The sequence below is a fragment of the Ammospiza caudacuta genome, chromosome 21 (genome assembly GCF_027887145.1).
Source record: "Ammospiza caudacuta isolate bAmmCau1 chromosome 21, bAmmCau1.pri, whole genome shotgun sequence".
Taxonomy (NCBI): Eukaryota; Metazoa; Chordata; class Aves; order Passeriformes; family Passerellidae; genus Ammospiza; species Ammospiza caudacuta.
This window is the reverse complement of record NC_080613.1, coordinates 5720517-5739187: the sequence shown is the minus strand read 5'-3', so window position 1 is coordinate 5739187 and position 18671 is coordinate 5720517. Positions and strand designations below refer to the sequence as shown.

The 18671-nt window shown below is 48.1% G+C and overlaps 3 protein-coding genes across 3 annotated transcripts; 2 read left to right on the top strand and 1 right to left on the bottom strand.

Annotated features, from left to right (window-relative positions):
- Positions 1–22: 22 nt before the first annotated feature.
- CIZ1 (CDKN1A interacting zinc finger protein 1) lies at positions 23–7750 on the top strand. The gene is made up of 7 exons (XM_058818507.1): positions 23–34; positions 224–337; positions 667–846; positions 1433–1502; positions 2588–2709; positions 5361–5571; positions 5656–7750. The coding sequence occupies exons 1-7, from the start codon at positions 23–25 to the stop codon at positions 5946–5948; spliced, it is 1002 nt and encodes a 333-aa protein (XP_058674490.1). The 3' UTR covers positions 5949–7750.
- Positions 5984–10576, bottom strand: BBLN (bublin coiled coil protein). Its single transcript, XM_058818186.1, has 2 exons — positions 10449–10576; positions 5984–7559 (listed from the first exon to the last, which is right to left on the bottom strand). The coding sequence occupies exons 1-2, from the start codon at positions 10534–10536 to the stop codon at positions 7366–7368; spliced, it is 282 nt and encodes a 93-aa protein (XP_058674169.1). The 5' UTR covers positions 10537–10576; the 3' UTR covers positions 5984–7365.
- A 1509-nt stretch (positions 10577–12085) lies between these two features.
- PTGES2 (prostaglandin E synthase 2) lies at positions 12086–16698 on the top strand. The gene is made up of 7 exons (XM_058818222.1): positions 12086–12314; positions 13259–13453; positions 13556–13611; positions 14219–14371; positions 14909–15109; positions 15420–15537; positions 15929–16698. The coding sequence occupies exons 1-7, from the start codon at positions 12102–12104 to the stop codon at positions 16055–16057; spliced, it is 1065 nt and encodes a 354-aa protein (XP_058674205.1). The 5' UTR covers positions 12086–12101; the 3' UTR covers positions 16058–16698.
- The last annotated feature ends 1973 nt before the right edge of the window (positions 16699–18671 follow it).

Below are 18671 nucleotides of genomic sequence, written 5' to 3'. Positions count from 1 at the left end.
GACAGAACACATATTTTAAGACATGCTTATTTTGGTCTGCATGTTTTTCATCTTTTTGGCAGATAAGAGTTAGGGAGCCCTTTCTGCTGAAAAAAATATTTTTCTGTGTGGTCTCCCAGGATGCAGGGCTGACTTTGTTTCAAGATTCATCTGCATTCCTCCAAAGCAGTGCCTTTTGTGAAATGAAATTGTCCCTCTTACAGAATTGTCCCTCTTTCCTTAGCTGGCCAAACGCTCGCTTCGTCCTTTCTGCACTGTCTGCAGCCGCCACTTCAAGACCCCCCGCAAGTTTGTGGAGCATATGAAGTCCCCTGAGCACAAACAGAAAGCCAAAGAGGTAATACTGCCTGCATGGAGAGCTGTGCAGGTCTGGAGGCAGCTACACTGTAGAGCAGAATAACTTTCTGCTTTCCTGACTACTGGGGGGCTGAAAGGAAGATATGCACTTCTTCCAACCCTGTTTTAATTTTCATCTTTTGCTGAACTTCAGTTGTTAGTTGTTGTGTGAAAAAGGGAGGTGTTGGATGTGTCTAGAAGTAATAGATCTTTATGTCCCTCTTTCAGTCCCTTCTGCTCATCACATACAATCTGTCCTGAGTCTGAGCTCTTCCTTGGTTAAATGGTGAGTGCAAAGTTGATCTGATCTTTCTTTTCTGTCCCTTACAGGTTAGGCTAGGAGAGAAGGAACTGGGGAGCCCAGAAGATTCAGAGGAGTTGATCACTGTGGATGCTGTTGGCTGTTTTGAAGATGATGATGAGGAAGAGGAGGAGGAGGAGGGAGGAGCTGGTGAGGAGGAAGACCATGATGTAGTGCTGATGGAGAATGAGGATTCTGCTGCCAAACAGGTATGCTATGCAACAGGAGAAGGAATGACCTATCTGAGAATCTGCTGTGGGATCCTATGACTTAAGCTGGTTGAGCTCAGGCTTTCAAGAGTCTGCTCAGTCTTGCACAGCAGGAGGGTGGGACTGGAGCGTTCTTCAAGGGCACAGGGATGTGGAAGAGAATCAGGCACCATGTGTGGGATACATTCAGGTGTTTCTGCTGGGCTGTACAGCTTCTGCTGTCTTCAGATATTAACCTTGCTGAGGAGCACAAAGCAGTATTGACATAGTCTCTTTGAACAGCCCAGCAGTAGCTGGGTCTGATAGCAAATGTGTAGAGGTTTATCTTGACATTCCCAATAGAGAGCAGTTACCAAGAAGGAGGTACATGGCTAAGCTCCTTCAAGCTTGAAGTGCAAGGAGTGATTTTAGCCCTTGTCATGAAGTGGTCTGCTGACATTGGGGTTTGCATCTGCCCCTGATCGAAGGCTGTAACTCTGTCACTGGTATATAAATTTTCTGTTTTGCTCCCAAGCTTACCAGAAAAATGCAAGAGCCTGGCAATTGCCATAGATACAGTAGGCACTAATGTTCTTTCGGTTTCCAGACTGGGCTGAAGGAAGTGTCTTTGGAGGATTACGAAGGAAGTGAGAAGTATTGTCCAGACACAGCCTATGGTAAGCAAGCAGAGTTAAGCACAAAGGGCGACAGAGCCTTCTCTGGCCACATGCTGTATTTGTAGGAGAGGATGGTCTCTACCTACTGTTATAATGACTTCTTGGGCCATGGTGCTCCAGCATCTGCATTGGACTGGTGCAGGTCACTGCTGCCTGGAGAAGAACCTCTCCTGAAAGCAGGATGTTTCTTTATTACTGTGTGATAAAACATGAGGATGTGATTGATGTTTGTCAACTGCCTTTTGCTTTGAAGAAGGATGAGAGCCAGATACATTTCTAAGGTAGGACACGGCAGGGCAGGAGTACTGAAGAAAGTAGGTAGCAAATGAGGGATGCTCTGGAAAGATGGAGTCGGAAAGCATATTGATTGGAATGCTTTCCAACACAAATGCAGCTTGCAGAGAGATACTGAGTATCACTGACAGTATCAAACTCTCTGCTAGACCCAAACTGTGCATGTTTCCTCCGCTTCAGAACCCCCACGCTGTACCGAGCAGTTCCTCAGCCGTGCTGCTGGCCTGGTGGGCAGTGGCTCCTCCAGATGGCCCTGTCTGGTCCCCACCCTGTAAGCAACTGACTTCAAACCCCCTAAGGGCCACTGGTGTTTGAGGAGGGCAGCTCTGCAGAGGCTGTTTTGTGCCCAAGGAGAGCTCTGTTTTACACGGATCTTCCATATCACTGTAACCTTCCACTATCGTGTGGCAGATGGAATAATGATTCATGCTGTGAATGTTCTCTGCGTGTTCCTCTTGCGCGCCTGCTGTCTTCTGCTTGGTTTGATCCCATTACATTAGATCACATGTTCTCTGTAGTTTTCCATTGTATTCTTTTCTCCCTTTTTCTCCCCTTAACGCTCTGTGTAGTTTCTTTGCTCTGGCAGCCAGATTTCTCTCTGAATATCAACCACAGCCATTCCATGGTAAGACGAGATATTCAGCAAGTCATCTTGCAAATCCCTGATTAACAGAAGCAAAGCTTTCCACCTCTCCTCCTTTACTCCCATCCCCCTTCTCTTTTAACATGCTTTCATTATTTGAGTTCCATTCAATGTGATCTGTGATTTCACTTCCCCTCCCGTTTCGCAGGCCTGGATTTTCTGGTCCCCGTCGCAGGTTACCTCTGCAGGCTGTGTCACAAATTCTACCATAGCGACTCCGCTGCCCGGCTCGCACACTGCAAGTCCCTGATGCATTTTGAGAACTTTCAGGTTAGACCCTTTGGCGATTGCATGGCCTGGCATTTGTTTCCCCCGTGCGTGTCTCTCCAGTGAATCCACCACGTTAGCTGTCTTGTCTCCAGCTCATTTCCATCATCCTTGGTGTCCATTATGCTGTAGCTTTCTCCTGGTGTGCTCTGTCTTTGTCTCCCTTGGCCCTTGTAGATCTAAAACCAGTTAAGTCCTGCTTCCCAGCTACTGCTGCTGTCATCTTTTTGCCTGTTTCTGGCTGGGAATCTTCCTCAGAGTGTCCGCTCTGTTTGCTGAACCTGTGGAGTCTGTCATTTAGCCTAGGCCTCTTCTCTGTTAGATTACAGGTTGGTCAAGGTGGGATTGAGCAGGAGAGAGAGGCTGTTCCTTGTAAAGAAAGCTGGTGCATATGCATCTCCAGGTGTGATACTGCAAGAACAGCTCCTTTAGCCAAAAGCGTGGGTGTGATTCATCCAGGAAGAGGCCTGGTAAAATCAGATACCTTAGAAATCTGAAAATTTAACATTACAGACTCTTTATGTGATAGAATCTGCAAGCTGGTGAGAGTCCATTTGTCCCCAGGGTCAGCCTGCAAGAGGAAGTCTGTCTGTCTGTCTCTCTCTGTCTGCTGCCCTTTCCTAGAAACTCCTTAGCACAAAGCTCTGCAAACTGATGCTGTTCCTTTGCTTTTCTGGCTCCACCTAAAGAAGCCATATTGCCCCTCGCTGCTTTTGTATCTAAAGCTTTTCCTACTGGGCTGGCCTGGAATCTGCCTCCATTGTTCTGTCCTTGTTGACTTGCCAGGGGGTAAGGGGCCTGGATTAGTACTTTTAGAGGGTACACAAGACTTGCACTGTTTCTGCCCTGTCCCATGACCACTGCCTGGGCCCTCCTGTATGGGAGAGCTCAATTCCCTGTCCTTGGCAAGGAGGGAGGCTCCCACATCGACTTGGTCCTCTGCCTGCACCCACAAAAACTGCTGTGCTTCCCTACCACCTTTTAAATAGTGGTTAAAAAAAAAAAACCCAAACACACATACATACACCCCTAACCCCCAAAACTTCATGGTTTTCTTCTAGTCTTCAGCCAGAAGAAACTATTCCCAGTCAGCCATCACTGCCTCCAGGAAGGGGTGGCGTGCTTTAGAATTCTGCCAGACTCAGAGCAGTGGATTTGGAATGGGAGGAGACCACAGCTGTTCCTTCATGGTTGCTCATCCTCTCCCACTCCTGCAGCTAGTCATCTCAGGAATGAAGGAATTGGACTTGCTGTTTTCTGGGCTTGTTTTAGATCAGGATAGAGTGAAACTGCAGCAGCAACCACTTATGTCACTCTTTTGGCCCACTTAGAGCTGAAATCAGATGCTCTTCAAATGCATGCCAGAATGACCTGGGGAGTTCATGAGAAGAGTCCAGACTTACATGTCTGCAGGCAGATAACTATTATTCTTGGCTGCCTGGGTGCCTTGGGGTTGTCACAGTCTGAGTTAAATCACTGCCAGTTGCTGGGGTATTCTCAGCAGAGGTTTTCAAAGCAGAGAATTGTGTGCTGTTGAGACAATTTACAGCATCACTCTGGACACCAGTTTGCATGCCTGGACCTGCTTAGGTTTGGGTACAGTATGGCTCAACTGATCCAATTCCAGTGTGATATGATATTCTTCATATCCCTCTGTGAGGACAGAGGAGGAACAAGCCTGCAGTGATAAACTGAATTACAATGTAAAGCTGCCTGTCAGATGTGCTGAAATTCCACATTGCAGACTGGTGAAAGGCATTGTGCTCGAAATTCTTTCCTTAAATTGTCAGGTATAATGCTAGTGCCAGTTCAAGGAACCCTTTAGCAGGCAGCTGAAAGGGAATTGATTATGAAGGGAACTGCTGTGGGAAAGAGTGAACTTCAGTTTGTTCCTTTAGGTCACGTCTCTCTGGGCATTGAAGACTGGGTTCCTGCTATGTGTTAGCTAGCTACAGTGAGTTGTTTTCCTGAAATCCCGTCTAGAACATGCATAGTAGACATTTTAATCTCTTTACAGACCTCTACTGGTTCATCATGATAGTGAGTGCAAATGAGTCCTTTTATTGATGATATGCTTACCTTTACTCTGTGGAAAACCCCAGTGACTTGTAATGAGATATAATGGATATGATATCGTAGCCTTCCTGTCAACAGTTCCACTGACTGTGCAGATTATATCAACAGAGTGAAGAAATACAAAGCTTTCAGCTTAAGCCTTGCTTTGGCTGATAAACATTAAATCACAGCAGTAGCTGAGGGCTGTGCAGAGCCTCACATATCCAGGGTGTGTGTCCTGGCAGTAGCTGAAGCAGGAGCTGTCACTTGCACTGTTACATCTACAGAGTCCTGAGTCTGACTGACATTAACAGTTGCCAGATTGTGATTTCTGTCTCGGGAACCACAGGTCTGCCATGCACTCGCTCAGCATTAAGTAATGCGAGAGGGACTTCAGTTTTTAATAAACTTTTCCTCACAGGAGCTGACCCTTCTCTGTTGAGAGCCTCAGCAGCCAGGCCAGGAGCTGCTGAGATCACTTGTGCCCCTGCCACTCACCACTGTTTTTGTACAGGTGTTCCTGGACCAGCTGCTGCTTTGCTGCAATGACAGGAGCTGAGCTGGGCTTCTCTCTCACGTTGGTTTGTTTGTATTTGCAGAGATACAAGGCAGCAAGGCATCGTGCCACAACTGCCTACCCCGAGGCTCCTTTGCATTCCCAGGGCTCCAGCTCCCAATTGCTGGATGATCCAAAACAGCCTCTTGCTACAACAGCACATACCAGCAAGAAGATGAATGATGATCATGGGATAGATAAGGAGGGCACAGAGCTGTCAGCCCTGCAAGAACAAACTTCAAGGTCTCTGGAGGGTAAGGGTGAGCTGGCCACCTCTAGGCCAGAGGGCAAGAGCCTGGCCAGTGTGACTGATGATGTGTGTGGTATCATGGTTGTAGAAGAAGAAAGTCTACAGGACAAGTCCACTGCCACTAGTGCCGACTGCCTGTTCTCTGAGGAGAGCCACACCATAGGGGAGCCCCTGGGACGTGAGGAAGAAGCCAACACAGCCAGGCAGAGGGCAGGCACAGACGACCACCAGGATCCAGGGAGTGGAGGAGGCTTAGGACAGAAGGAGGCAGCAGATGCAGGCCAGGAGGCAGCAGCAGAGCCTTCCTCCCTTGCCAAAGGTGAGACAGGCGGTCTCACCTCTGCTGGGTGCAGACGCTCTTCCAGGCGCAAACCCAGATAGAGTGGCCTTAAAGGAGAGCCCTTTACAATATGATATTTGCTGGAAATGTTTATTTTCTGAGTCTTTTAATAGAGCAAAACCTTCAACTTTACTGCTGTTTTTATTTTAAGAATAAATAAGCCTGGCTTTAGCGTGTCTAATACAGGATAGTGTTGCTTATTACTTGTACAGTTGGGATACAGCAGTTATGTGGAAAGACTGAGGCTTGGATTGTTGAACCTGAAAGAAGATGGTAATGGGATTTCCATAGGGGACAAACTTCACAGAGTGATGGATGCAGATTTAAGAATTCTTTGTAGTTCCTCTCATTTCCTTTCCAGAGAAAATGTTTATCTCTTGAGAGACTCTGCTGAATTCTGCTTCTCAGAACACTTTCCTTTCTAAGATACACACTGTTGGACAAGCCGTCTTGGACAAGTCCTAAGCTAGGCAAAAACATGCACCTTGGTCCTTTGTTAATACCACAAGGCTTAATCCAATCTGTTCTCATAGTGGAGACTCTCAGGAACAAAGTTTGTTTCAAACTGATTTTAATAAAGCAGATTTCTTTTAAATAACCTCTTTTAACTTTCCAAAAAACTCCTTTAACACTACATAAGTAGAACAGTAAGACTTGCTTCAAAAGTGCTGGCTCTAGGACATACTGACAGGATCACAAAGTACAGAGCAGACCTCTCGTGCCTTGTCAGAATGTGCAGGGAGGGTTCTACTCTCTGTTGCTGATGCTGTGGTGGGGGCTCACCAGGCTGCTCTGCCTCTCCCCACACCTTGGTCCTTAATGGCAGCTGAAGGAGTGGGGCAGCTCCCAGTTACAATGGTCAGAAGCATCACTCTGGTAGCTTGTCTTATCTGCTTGGAATGGAGTGGAAGTGTCCAGTGATCTGGAACCATGTGCCAGTATTTCATATATCACAGTTAATGTGACTAAGGGAGAAGAAGCTTCAAGGCAGCAGCTGGCCTAGGCCCTCTTTCTCCAGGGCTGTCACCAGAGTTACTTAGGGACAAGCCTGGAGTCAGAACAGCCCCTGCCAAAGGGGGTAAAGCCATAATACTCCTTGTTGGATTTAAGGAAAAGAGAGCAGAGATAATTTTTCCACTTTGTGAAGAGGGCCTGCCTGCAAACTACCTGCATGGGCTCAGGTTTCCTACAACCAGCTTTAACCAAGTGTGAGTGCCAGGCTTATGTTGGGGAGCAGAAAGAACCAGCTCTCCTACAGCCACCCTTGTGCTTCTGCACCTGTCTCACAGCTAAAGGAAAACAGAACATGGAGATGAATGGCAGGATACAAACACAGAAAGGAACAAGTAACAGAAATGAGGCACCTCTGCTATTCAAGTTTTACATTAAATTGGTGACCAGTAACTGTCCCTTAGCAACAGCAGCTGAGAGTGTGTCAGTGTGTCAGCTGGTCAGACTCTAGGCAGGAGGCTGGGAGCCCTGCACATCAGCTCCTGTGTTCAGCTGCTTGCTCTGCTGCTGGAACTCCAGCCGGGTCTGGCGGTTGGACTCCAGCAGTTCCTTCAAGCAGATGTGGAGGTGATCGTTCTTCTCCTCCAGGTGATCCAAGCAGGAGTTGATCTGGTCCAGCATGGAGTTTATTGCTGCATATTCTAAAAGCAAGGGAAATGAGAGACTGAACAATGTAAGTACAAAGTCACTGCAGTCACAGCAGGCAGCGAGGGCTCTGGCAGAACATGCCCACAGCATTCTGGCTGTGCCTTATTTGCCCCTGGCTGGGTGAACTAAAATGCAACTGAATCCTGCATGTGCTCTGTTCTCTGATCAAACTAGGCCAATGGGAAGTTGAAACACTGGTAACATGATCTAAGGCAAGGTACCTGGGCAGTCCAAAGCCATTGTGGGCACATCTCAGATCTCACACACAAACAGCCAGCCACAGGCTGAGTGCTGACTGCAACAGTACCAGGTAAACCCCAAAGACAAGTCAGCCTTTTTAGCTGCCTTTGGAATCACCTTTCCTGCTAGTATAGGCACTTTGTCAGCATGTTGTAGGGTTTGTTTTCTGTGAACTGTGTAAGGTTTCCAAGCTGGGATGTGCTTCACTCAGGCCTGGCTGGAGTCAGGCTGGCACAGCAGTGCAGCCATCGTGGCTGTGGCAGGAGCAGGGGATAAGCCCCAAAGGTGCTGATAGTGGCACCATTATTTCCACAGGAAGGTAAGTGTTGGGCACTGAGTTCAGCCACAGGATTTCCATGCTCTATTAAGGCTTTGGGTACTTCAGATTAAACCTAGACTCACTGCAGACAATCCTGGCAGTTGGTTCTCTAGGTACAGTTTCTTATACACAGCATTGTTTCAAGTGCAGCAGTGTGCCTCAATACAATGGCATTTCACAGTGGTGTGTTTTAGCTCTGTTACCCAGCTGAAGAGTGCTGTGCTTCTGCAACTCTTGCTTTTGGATTGCTCCAAGCAATATTCACACAGTCCTGAAGAACAACAAAAACCAAAACTGAAAAAACAGACAAAATAAACTGCAGAGGTTATTCAGGACCCCTGGGGGGGCTGCAGGGACCTCCCCCAGATGGAGCCAGTGCCACGTTCCTTTCTGAAGGCACACAGCTGGGTGAGTGCAGGGAGGCAGAGGTGGAGCTGTGACCTGTGGGCTGATGTTTGTGAGGATCAGGGGCTGCAGGACAGGGAAGGATGCCTGTGTGGGTGGGACAAGCCCAACCTCATGGGCTGGGGCTGGCTCCTCTCCACTCCTCTGAGCCCAGTGTGATACAGTGCCTGGAACGCTGGGCTGAGCTGAACAACGTGGGGAGAGGAGGGAGGATGAGGATGTGCTCTGGGCACCCTAGGAGGGTCAGGCTGTGCTGAAATCCCCTAGACCAGCTCTGCCCTTCTCAGCTGCCCCTTTGCCAGGTCCAGGCACTGCCATTTCCAGCAGCTTTAAAAGAACTGTGAATATTTAAACATTGAAGTCATTTGCATTATTAATAGCTAAGAAGTTTCATTATAAAAAAATAATTATCCTCCTTTTCTTATAACCTTATAACTTTGGAGCTGTTCAGAGTGTTGCAGCCTTTAATTCTTTGGAGAATTGTGTAATGTTGCATTTGAGCTCATTAATAAAAGTTTGGCCTTGTAGGTATGCATAGAGGTGGCACTATGAGCAATAGCACTGATGATGTTCTTGCATTTAAAAATCAATCCTACAAACACATGCTTTCCAAAAAGGTGGCAGGTACCAATATTTTTCAAACTATCAGCATTTTTCAAGGTATGTGAATTACAGCTTTTCAATTTGGTGCACCATATTCCAGTGAAGGGACATTCATCAGTTAGACAAGAAGTTTGTAATCACAACGGAAGCTTAATTTTCTCCTTAATTTTCTCCATGCCTAAAACTGAAATGAAGATTATATAATTTCTTCAGCTTTGGGAAATAAAAAAAAAAAATTACCCATTTAAAAATAAGTTGTAAAAACCTTTGATTGTTTTCTGTTAGTTGCAATCTTGGTGGATTTTTGTGGAAATATAACCATATCCCTGTTGGAACCACTGAGCTGGAGCATGGCAATTGTATTAACTCCTCTACATTCTTACAAGCATAGTTGACAAAAATCAGGTTTCCTACTTGAGGTGAAGGGAGAGATCCACAGCCTCAGCCCCACTAGACCAGGAAATAGCAGCAGCTCTTTAAGACCAGCACACAAAGCCCAGTTAATTATGATGTAGATCCAATTTAGTGACTTTCTCCATCACATCCAATGTGTCTCTTAGCTCTTCAAAAATATGAAATACAAATCACTGTCATGATGCAAAGCAGTGAACACACTTGGGGTGTGATTGTCCTGTCACTGCAGCTACATCCCAGCACAAATCACCTGGGTGGGTCACATCTGGGAGCAGAATGTTTTGGGAAACAGCAGAACCCAGCTCCACCATTTTCAACAAAAGAGTAGCGAAGTGCTTACTCTGAAAGAATTCCAGTTTTGAGTGACCTCTACGTCCACATTACTGCTCTGCTGTCGTCTCACTTTCTCCACGGGCTGGTTCTAACCGGACAGGGCAGTATCAGGACCGGCATACCCAAGGGCAAACCCAGGCACTGCGGAAATGCCCCGAAGTGGAAGTTGCCAAGCTGCATTAAATTCCCTTTCTCTGTGCATGACTACTTCTCCAGATCTGCCCACATGATCTGCCCCGTGGTTTCCGAACCTGAACATCCTCTTTCCCCGTACACCAACAAAAGCACAAAATAATTTTTTCACAGAAGAAAATATCCATCCCCGGGCAACACGTAGGAGCTCGGTGCCCCATGGCTGGGTGGGAATCAAACCCTGCAGTCTCCCAGCCCCACTGCCCTGTAGCGGGTGCATCGCTGGCACTGGGCACCGCTCCGGCAGAACATCTGGGCACACCTGAGCACATCCGGGCACACCTGCGCTCTGCCACCCGCAGCCCAGGGCACCGGGCCAGGCCATCCTGCGCCACGGGTTCCCCTCCGAGATGGCGGCCCCGCTCTCCCCACGCACCTTCCTCTTCGAAGGTGTCCCCGCCCTCGTCGCCCTCGTCGCCGGTGCCGCCGCCCAACACGTGCGGGTCTCCGTTGGGCCCCGACATCCCGCCGCGCCCGCCCGCGCCTCGGCGCCGCCCGCACGGCGCGCCCGTGCACGCGCGGGGCCTCCAGCCAATGGGAGGGCAGGGGGCCTTGAGCGTCACGCGGGCCGGCGCTGCGGTGATCTCTGTGGTTAGCGCGGACGGCGCGGGGCGCAGGCGCGCGGGCGGGCGCGGCGAGCAGCGCCGGGCAGGGGCGGCCCCGGGGGTCAGCGTCACGTTCCCTGTTTCTCGGGGATTGTTCCCAAACGCGTGCCCAGCGCTAGGCTGTGCCCTCCCCAAGTGTCCTCAGGTCCTCACAGACTTCCCCGCTTAGGGGCCGTCATCAGCACTAGGTGCTTCATTCCCAACACAAGTGATGTTCCATATGGATAAATCTTCATTCTGTCCGTGCGGACCATCCCGTCCCGGCTAGGGCTTTGCTGCTCAACTCCCAGCTCCAGCCCTGTCTCCAGCTCTGCTTCATCCACTAAGCGGCTTGAACCAGCCTCAGGTCACCTTCATACTGCTTCCCTAAACCAACAAGCACGATTCACTTTGCCCTTCCCTGTCTTTGGCCTGGTATCAGCCACACCTCAGGCACCTTGAGCAGATCTCATCACTCTGTGGTGTTTTCATCCCTGGGGGAGAAGACACTGGGATGAAAATAACCCACAATTAGAGCATTGGTTCAAGCAGTGCTCCTGAGATCAGGGATTCTGTTATTAACTGCGTATTTGGGACAAAGACAAAAGAAAATGTCATGTCACCATTTATCACTGCAGCCACCCCTCCATTCTGTGAGTAATAACCCTGCTGCACTGCAAAGTCAGGTTCGTGTTGCACCTCAAATAGGGAAATTGAATATAAGTGTAATGAATGGATATAACCCCATGTTAATAAAACAGATGAAGACTTTCAGTGTGGAGATGTGCACTTGCATTGTGAATATGTGCTGGTCAGACTCCACAGCCCCACAGGGCAGAAAACCACAGAATCCCAGAAGGGGTCAGGCTGGAAGGGATCACAGTGGATCATCTGGTTTTACCTTCCTGCTCAAGCAGGGTCACCCCAGCACACACTGCACAGGATTGTGTCCAGACAGTTCTGGAATATCCCCAGTGAGGAAGACTCCACACCCTCTCTGGGCAACCTGTTCAGGGCTCGGTCACTGTTCAGGAAAGAAGTTTTTCCTCATGCTCAGGTGGAACTTTCTGTCCATCCCTTCCTGCCCACTTCTCTTGTTCTATTGCTCGGCACCACGGCCTGGTCCATTCTATGCCCCCTCTCTGCAGATATTGATATACATCGATGAAATCCCCTCAGCTGCCTTTTCTCGCGGCTGAACATGCCCAGTTCCCTCACCCTTTTAACTGATTCTTTTACTCTCAGTTTAGGCTCTGGTGTGTTCTCAAATTTGATAATTAAAGGGCACCTGGTCCGCCCCTTGTTGGGTGTCCCGTGCGGGGGGCGCCCTCAGCGGGGTGCGGTGCTGCCATGCCCGAACCCCGAGCCCCGAGCCGCGGCCGTGCCGGGGCGGTGCCGCCGTGCCCGGGGCGGAGCGGCCGCTCTCCGCCCGCCCTCAGCCGAAGATGGCGGGTGCCGGCCGCGTCTGGCGGCTCGGAGCGCTGCTGTTGCCGCCAGCCTGGCGGCTGCGGGCCCCGGGACGAGCTTTCGGCGCCGCGGCGGGACGGGGAGGCAGCAGCGGCGGCCGCCTGGTGCTGGGCGCTGCGTTCGCTCTGGGCGGCACCGCCGGGCTGTGCCTGGCGGCGCGGCAGCGCCTGCGGGAGCACTCGGCCGCTGAGGTAACGCCGGCTCCCCCTGATCCCCGCCGTGCCCTCCCCGAGGCCTGCGGGGACCCTGCTGCGGCGGCAGCGAGCTCCCGGGGACAGCGGCTCCCTGCGGGCCGAGCGACTCCTTCTGCCCCGCTCTGAGTGAGGGAAGAGCTGAGAACGGTCTGGCAGGCCCCTGGCAGGGCATTCCTTGAGTAGCCGTAAGGAAAGGCTGTCAGTGAGGGCTTCCTTGGGGGTGTGGAGCCTTTTCTGTTGTTGCTTTTTCGCAGCACCCGCGCAGGGTTGTGTAACCCAGTAAATTGTAAATGAGAAACAAAGCGGGGTGGCTGCATTTGTTCTTTAATGTGTGCGGAATGATTGGCACGGCCTGTCGGGCTGCTGAGGTGCAGCAGCTTTGCCAAACATCCCGTAGCTGATGTCACGGTGGCCCTGGGCTTTCCCTGCCTTGTCCCAGCTGTGCCCAGGTTGGTTAATCCTAGGAATGTGAATTTGGGCAGACACGTGCCTAAAATCAAATGCAAACTCTGCTCTCCCCATCTTGTGGCCTCAACAGAGGCTGTTGTGGGGGAAGGATTGTCTTGTAAAGGCTTTATTTTTGTTTATTTGAATATTACTGCAAATGGTTGTGTTTTTCTATAAAATTCTGTTTTACAGAATAGAAACCATAAAGGGGTAAACTGTCTGGATTTAACTTTTTTTTTTTTTTTTCCTGGCTGTGAGTAGGAATTTCCAGCACATTAAATAGACTTGTAGAGAAACAGGTTATTGGTCCCAATGGATGGTGAATATTTTAATATTTAACGCCATTTAAAGAAAGCATCTGATAGCCAAGATATGCTCATGATCAGATGTTGACACTGAATGTCAGAACATTTAGGACAGAAATAAGGGTGGAAGGAAGGTAGTGTTTATGTTTTTATTAGAAAATGGAATCTTCTGTTCTCTTTCTGCTCCAGCTGCCTGCAGGGAGCCTGCAGCTCACTCTCTACCAGTATAAAACGTGTCCTTTCTGCAGCAAAGTCCGAGCTTTTCTTGATTATCATGGACTGCCCTATGAAATTGTGGAAGTGAACCCAATCATGAGGAAAGAGATCAAATTCTCTTCCTACAGAAAGGTGCCCATCCTGCTAGCCAATGCTGGGAGCCCTCTGGTAAGTCTCCCTGACTTGGAGCCTTGGGGAAAAGATTTTGAAGAATTTCTTTTTCAATTTAACCAGTTTCTTTTAAATGGTTGCTTTAATCCTGTTTTTCAGCAATTGAACGACTCCTCGGTGATAATCAGTGCAATAAAGACCTATCTTGTTTCCAGGTAAGAAAACAGGGTGATGAGAGAAGTGTTGAATGTGGAAAGCCCAGGTTAAGTAGAGTTTTAGAAGAGTGCTGTAAGTCTCTTGCTGACCTCAGGCTTTGAAGCTCTGGGTGACCTGAGCCTGGTTGTGATATTATGGGTGATGCCTATATATGTTGTGATGTGTTTGTGATGTAAAGCAAAGCTTGTACCTTTCAGAAGTACTTTCTCATCTGTGAGATTCTGTTTGCACAAAACCTACTTAAACATGGACTAGTGTTAATCCTGAAACTGAGCTTACAGTTAGCCAGTTATAACATCTAGAATGAAATGGCATTGTTGTGCCTATGGCCTGTCCTTTAGGACTACTTGAGAATGGTAGGAAGTTTTATGCCTGCAGAAATTTCTGCTCCACCACAGACAAAGGTATGTGCACTAATAATAGTTATTTGCAAGTAGCTGTTCCAGTCTCTCTCTTTTTTTTTTTTTTTTTTCAAATAGAATCTGGAACATGGTGCACTTACTTTTAGAGTAATACATTTTATAGCGTGTGTCTTTGAATCTGGCCTTTGCTCTTGCTCCTTTTTTGCAGGAGCCAGATCAGTGCTAACTGTGTTTCTGTTCACAGGAGGAATAGCTTAGAAGAAATCGTGTCCTTTTATCCGCCTGTTAAAACAGTGACTGAAAAAGGCAAGGAGGTGGTTGAGTATGAGAATAAATACTGGCTCATGCTGGATGAGAAGGAGACCAAAAGAGTCTATCCTGTCAAAGAAGTGAGAGTGTAAGTGCTCTTCAGTTTCTGGGCTCTCCAACTAGGGTTACAGCCTCCTCCATATGTACTCAGGGTTGATGTAGATGTAAAATCCCACTAGGGCTGACTAGTCTTGTCACACTCCTGTTAGTATTTCAAGCCTCATTGGTTGGTTTGCTGTGTTTGTTAGATAATTCAAAACAAAGCTGTTAGACAGCCTGGTTACCACCACCATGGTCACACAGGCCTTCAGCTGCCTCCAGTTTCCTTCTTGGCCTTTCCTTTGTGCCACAGAGGAATGCTATTGAGGGAAAATTTCCATTCCTGCTTATTTCTCATATTGGGCAGAGAACCTAATGCTCTAGCTTAGTCTTACATTCAGTTGGAGATTGGAGGAGCCTTGCCAAAAATAACGCTGCTGAGTGCATTTTAGAGAGGCCATCAGAGTACCTGGGTACGAGTGTTTGACCTTGGAAGGATCTCTGGCTAAGGCAAATGTGATCCTGCCTCCTGTAGCCCTTCTATATGTACCTCGTTCACTGAAAACATTATTTTGATTCCTTGCAGGGAAGAAATGAAATGGAGAAAGTGGGCAGATGATTGGCTTGTTCACCTCATCTCCCCCAATGTTTACCGCACCCCCAAAGAGGCCTTGGCATCTTTTGATTACATTGTCCGTGAGGGGAAGTTTGGCACCTTGGAAGGTCTCTTTGCCAAATACGTGGGGGCTGTTGCCATGTTCTTCGTTAGCAAGAGGCTGAAGAAAAGGTTGGTATCACTAAGCACAAGGTACACAAGAGGAGAAATAGCTTCTCCTTAGCTGTGAACCCCAGCTGTCAAAGGGCAGAACCTCTAGAGTTTTAAACTGAACCATTTAATCTTGTATGAGTAACAACTGTACTTCTGTAACTGGAGGTACTGCACCCCTCTACTCATCCACTATTTAATTACTGACTGCCCCTTCACTCTGAAATACTGCCCTTACTTGCAAACCAAGACCAGCCCATAAGGTGAGAGGTGATAGAAGGTTAAAGAAAGAAAAACTTTTGTGTTCAAACTGGTTCTTCTCTTTATGCAGACACCAGCTTCGAGATGATGTCCGAGAAGATTTGTATCAAGCAGTTAACGAGTGGGTGAAAGCTGTTGGCAAAAATCGACTGTTCATGGGTGGGAACCAGCCAAACCTCGCTGACCTGGTAAGGGCTTCATCCCTGTGGTTATTGTCAGGTGGATCACAAATTATCCTGCTGCTCATCTCTGTTAATACAGAGATGGTTAATGGTTAATATAATACAGGCAGGGAAGTTGAGCTACGTGAGATACTGTCCTTTGTGCAGTAATACAGTTCCCATGTGGTGGGGACTTCCCCATAAGTGCACATAGATCCTGATCCTTACTATTTCCTCATGGAAAAACATGCATATTCTTAATTACCTGTCTGCCATTCACTCCTCCTTGCTAATCAGAAGAATGGATCAGATGGCAGGACAGGGGAAGAGCCATACTGGCTAGGCTATTGAGACAGTTGTACCCTAAGCTATTCTCCACTGCTTTCTCAGTGTTGTTCTGACCTCTCTGCTCTCACAGGCAGTGTACGGGGTACTCCGGGTCATGGAAGGGCTGGAAGCCTTTGATGACATGATGGCTCACACCAATATTCAGCCTTGGTACCAGCGCATGGAAGAAGTCATTGAAAAAACTGGAGTTGCAATCTGATGCCAGCTGCAGCTGCCTCCCTGAAGTACTTGCATGGTGAAAACTTCAGAAGAAATGGCTTTTATTTTTAGAGTTGACTGATCACACCTAATGGATTGACATGTGGGCACAGAGACCACCCCGTTCAGAACATCAAGTTGCTCTGAGAGAACGGTCCAGCTGGGTGTTTGTAGAAGGATGGGGACAGGTAAAAGAAAGAGATTTTGGATGCTGCTGGAAAGGAGACGCTTTGAACTGAAGAATGCAATGAAAAGGCTTCTTTCAGATAAGAGACACCCTCAGAGCAGGTTACTGTAAAAGCAAGATGCTCTTGGCTGGTGTTATGGCTGTGTCAGATGTGGTAGGCCTGACCAGCTTTTTCCTCAGGCTATCTTCTGCTACTCATCCATGTCACCTAAAGTGTTTTCCTAACTAAGACACTGGATACTGGTTTTTAAGTGACAATATTTCCTGCAATAGCATCTTGTAAACCTAGTGTTAAGGGAACTGGAGGAATCTGCAGTGCTGGAGAAGGCACCCTTCCTCTGACAGCAGCAAGGCTGCACTCAGCAAGGCATCTGCTTTCACTCTTCCATGTAAACGGTTCTCTCAGGATTTGATTCTGTACGGTCTGCAAGGATAAAGGCTGGCTTTATTCTGTCCTCTTTGTGAGATCTGAGTTCTTACTGTACCCTTTACACCCAAAGAGCATGGCCTACACTGAAATCACAAATGCAGAGCAGTTATTGGAAAGGCTTGTCTTGCATGAGGTTTCTCTGGAATATCCCTGAAGATCAGTTTGTTCTTGTTTTAGGAAAAGAAGGATTAAGAGCCATCTGCATGGCCAGGAGATCTCTAGATGTTTCTGTCATGCAAGAGTAACAAAGGATTTGCTGATGTGGCATATTAGGAGCTGTACCTGCAGCTAAGTTATCTGAGCTGTGCTAGGTAGAGTCATAGAATGGTGCGGGTTGGAAGGGACCTTAAAAACCATCTTGTTCCAACCCCTGCCATGGGCAGGGACACCTTCCATTAGACCAGGTTGCTCCAAGCCCTGTCCAACCTGACCTTGAATACTTCTAGGAATGGGGCAGCCACAGCTTCTCTGGGCAAGCTGTGCCAGTGTTCCCCATCCTCACAGGGGGGATGTTTTTTGTAACATCCTAGGTAACCCTGCTCTCTGTTAGTGGGAAGCCACTACCCCTTGTCAAAGTCCCTCTCTAACTGCAGAAACCGTACTTGTCATAGACAAGGCAGGTTCAAATGTGAGTGATCCTCTAAACAGCCCAAGTATCCTTAATTATCACCTTGATCAAGTTCTGTTTCCCTAAAGAACAGGCAGGTTTCAGGGAATCTGATTTGTTGTGATATTTCAGGTGCAGCTGAAGTTGGTCTGTAAATACAACTGCTTGTCCAGTGTGTGTTCAGGGAAGAGTACCTTAATTGGTTATAACAATGGTGGTGATAGAGGTTTGGGTTTTTTCTGAATGGAGGACTAGTTCCAAATTCAGTTATGATCTGACATTGAAGGGAGAAGGAAAATGTTTACAGTACAAATGGCTGTGTGGCTGCTGTGACTTGTATTTCTTTAAACTGCTCTATACTGAAACTTGTGTCCATAGTTTCAACAGGCAATGTTCTTTTAAAGAATTTTATTGAGCATGCATAAACAGGAGGTTGAAGAAACTCTTGATGATAATTTCAGCATCCACCTCAACCTGAGAGGGAGGAAGAGATTTTCATGTTAAATGTGGATCTGAAGCACCAAGGGCTCAGTGATTCCACTTCTCCTTGCTGTGGTACATGAATCAGTCCTCTCAAGATAAATATCCGTAACACTAACATGCCAATAATATTACATTAAATAAAGATTGTTTCAGGATTTTTTATCACCTTTTATGGAGTCTTAGAATGTTAAGGGATTGGAATGGACCTTAAAGATCATCTACTCCCAACCTCCCCTGCCATGGGCAGGGACACCTCCCACTAGACCAGGTTCTCAAGGCCTTATCCAGTCTGGATTTGAGCACTGCCAGGGTTGGGGCATCCACAACCTCCCTGAGCAACTTGTGCCAGTTCTCACCACCCTCACAGGGAAGAATTTCTCCCTAATATCTAGCTTAAATTTCCCCTCTTTCAATTTTCTCCTTGTCCTATTACTACAGTTCCTGATGAGTCCCTCTCTGGCTTTCTTGTAGCCCCCTTCAGATCCTGCAAGGTGCTCTGAGGTTTCCACACGACCTTTCTGTTTTCCAGGCTGAGCAGCCCCAACTCTCTCAGCCTGTCTTTATAGGGAGGGTGCTCTAATCCCCTTATCAACTTCGTGGTCTCCTCCAACATTTCCATGTCCTTGTATTGGGGACGGCCAGAACTGCACAAAGTTCTGCTTAACAGGAAAAGTGGCTGTGTACACAATTCTGGCGTCACCTTTAAGACTGTAAAACTCATCTCAAAGGCAACGCCAAGAAAACTGACTTATGAATCCACTTATTTCATGCTCTTTTCAGCCCTCCCCATTTCTGTGGGGACGAGCAGCCCCTACTGAGGGTGCCGCAGCCGTGAGGGAGCTGCGGCCGGTGGGGCCGGGCCGCCCGAGGCCGCTCGTGCCGGCCGCATGGCGCTGCGGGCGGTTACC

Excerpts from the sequence above, each read along its gene's own strand:
- CIZ1 (XM_058818507.1), top strand. Across the intron at positions 338-666 it reads ACAAACAGAAAGCCAAAGAG|GTTAGGCTAGGAGAGAAGGA; the intron begins GTAATACTGCCT and ends TGTCCCTTACAG. Across the intron at positions 1,503-2,587 it reads TTGTCCAGACACAGCCTATG|GCCTGGATTTTCTGGTCCCC; the intron begins GTAAGCAAGCAG and ends CCCGTTTCGCAG.
- BBLN (XM_058818186.1), bottom strand. The coding sequence starts at position 10,536 with ATGTCGGGGCCCAACGGAGACCCGCACGTGTTGGGCGGCGGCACCGGC. Across the intron at positions 7,560-10,448 it reads GGACACCTTCGAAGAGGAAG|AATATGCAGCAATAAACTCC; the intron begins GTGCGTGGGGAG and ends CCTTGCTTTTAG.
- PTGES2 (XM_058818222.1), top strand. The coding sequence starts at position 12,102 with ATGGCGGGTGCCGGCCGCGTCTGGCGGCTCGGAGCGCTGCTGTTGCCG. Across the intron at positions 12,315-13,258 it reads GGGAGCACTCGGCCGCTGAG|CTGCCTGCAGGGAGCCTGCA; the intron begins GTAACGCCGGCT and ends TTTCTGCTCCAG. Across the intron at positions 15,110-15,419 it reads AGCAAGAGGCTGAAGAAAAG|ACACCAGCTTCGAGATGATG; the intron begins GTTGGTATCACT and ends CTCTTTATGCAG.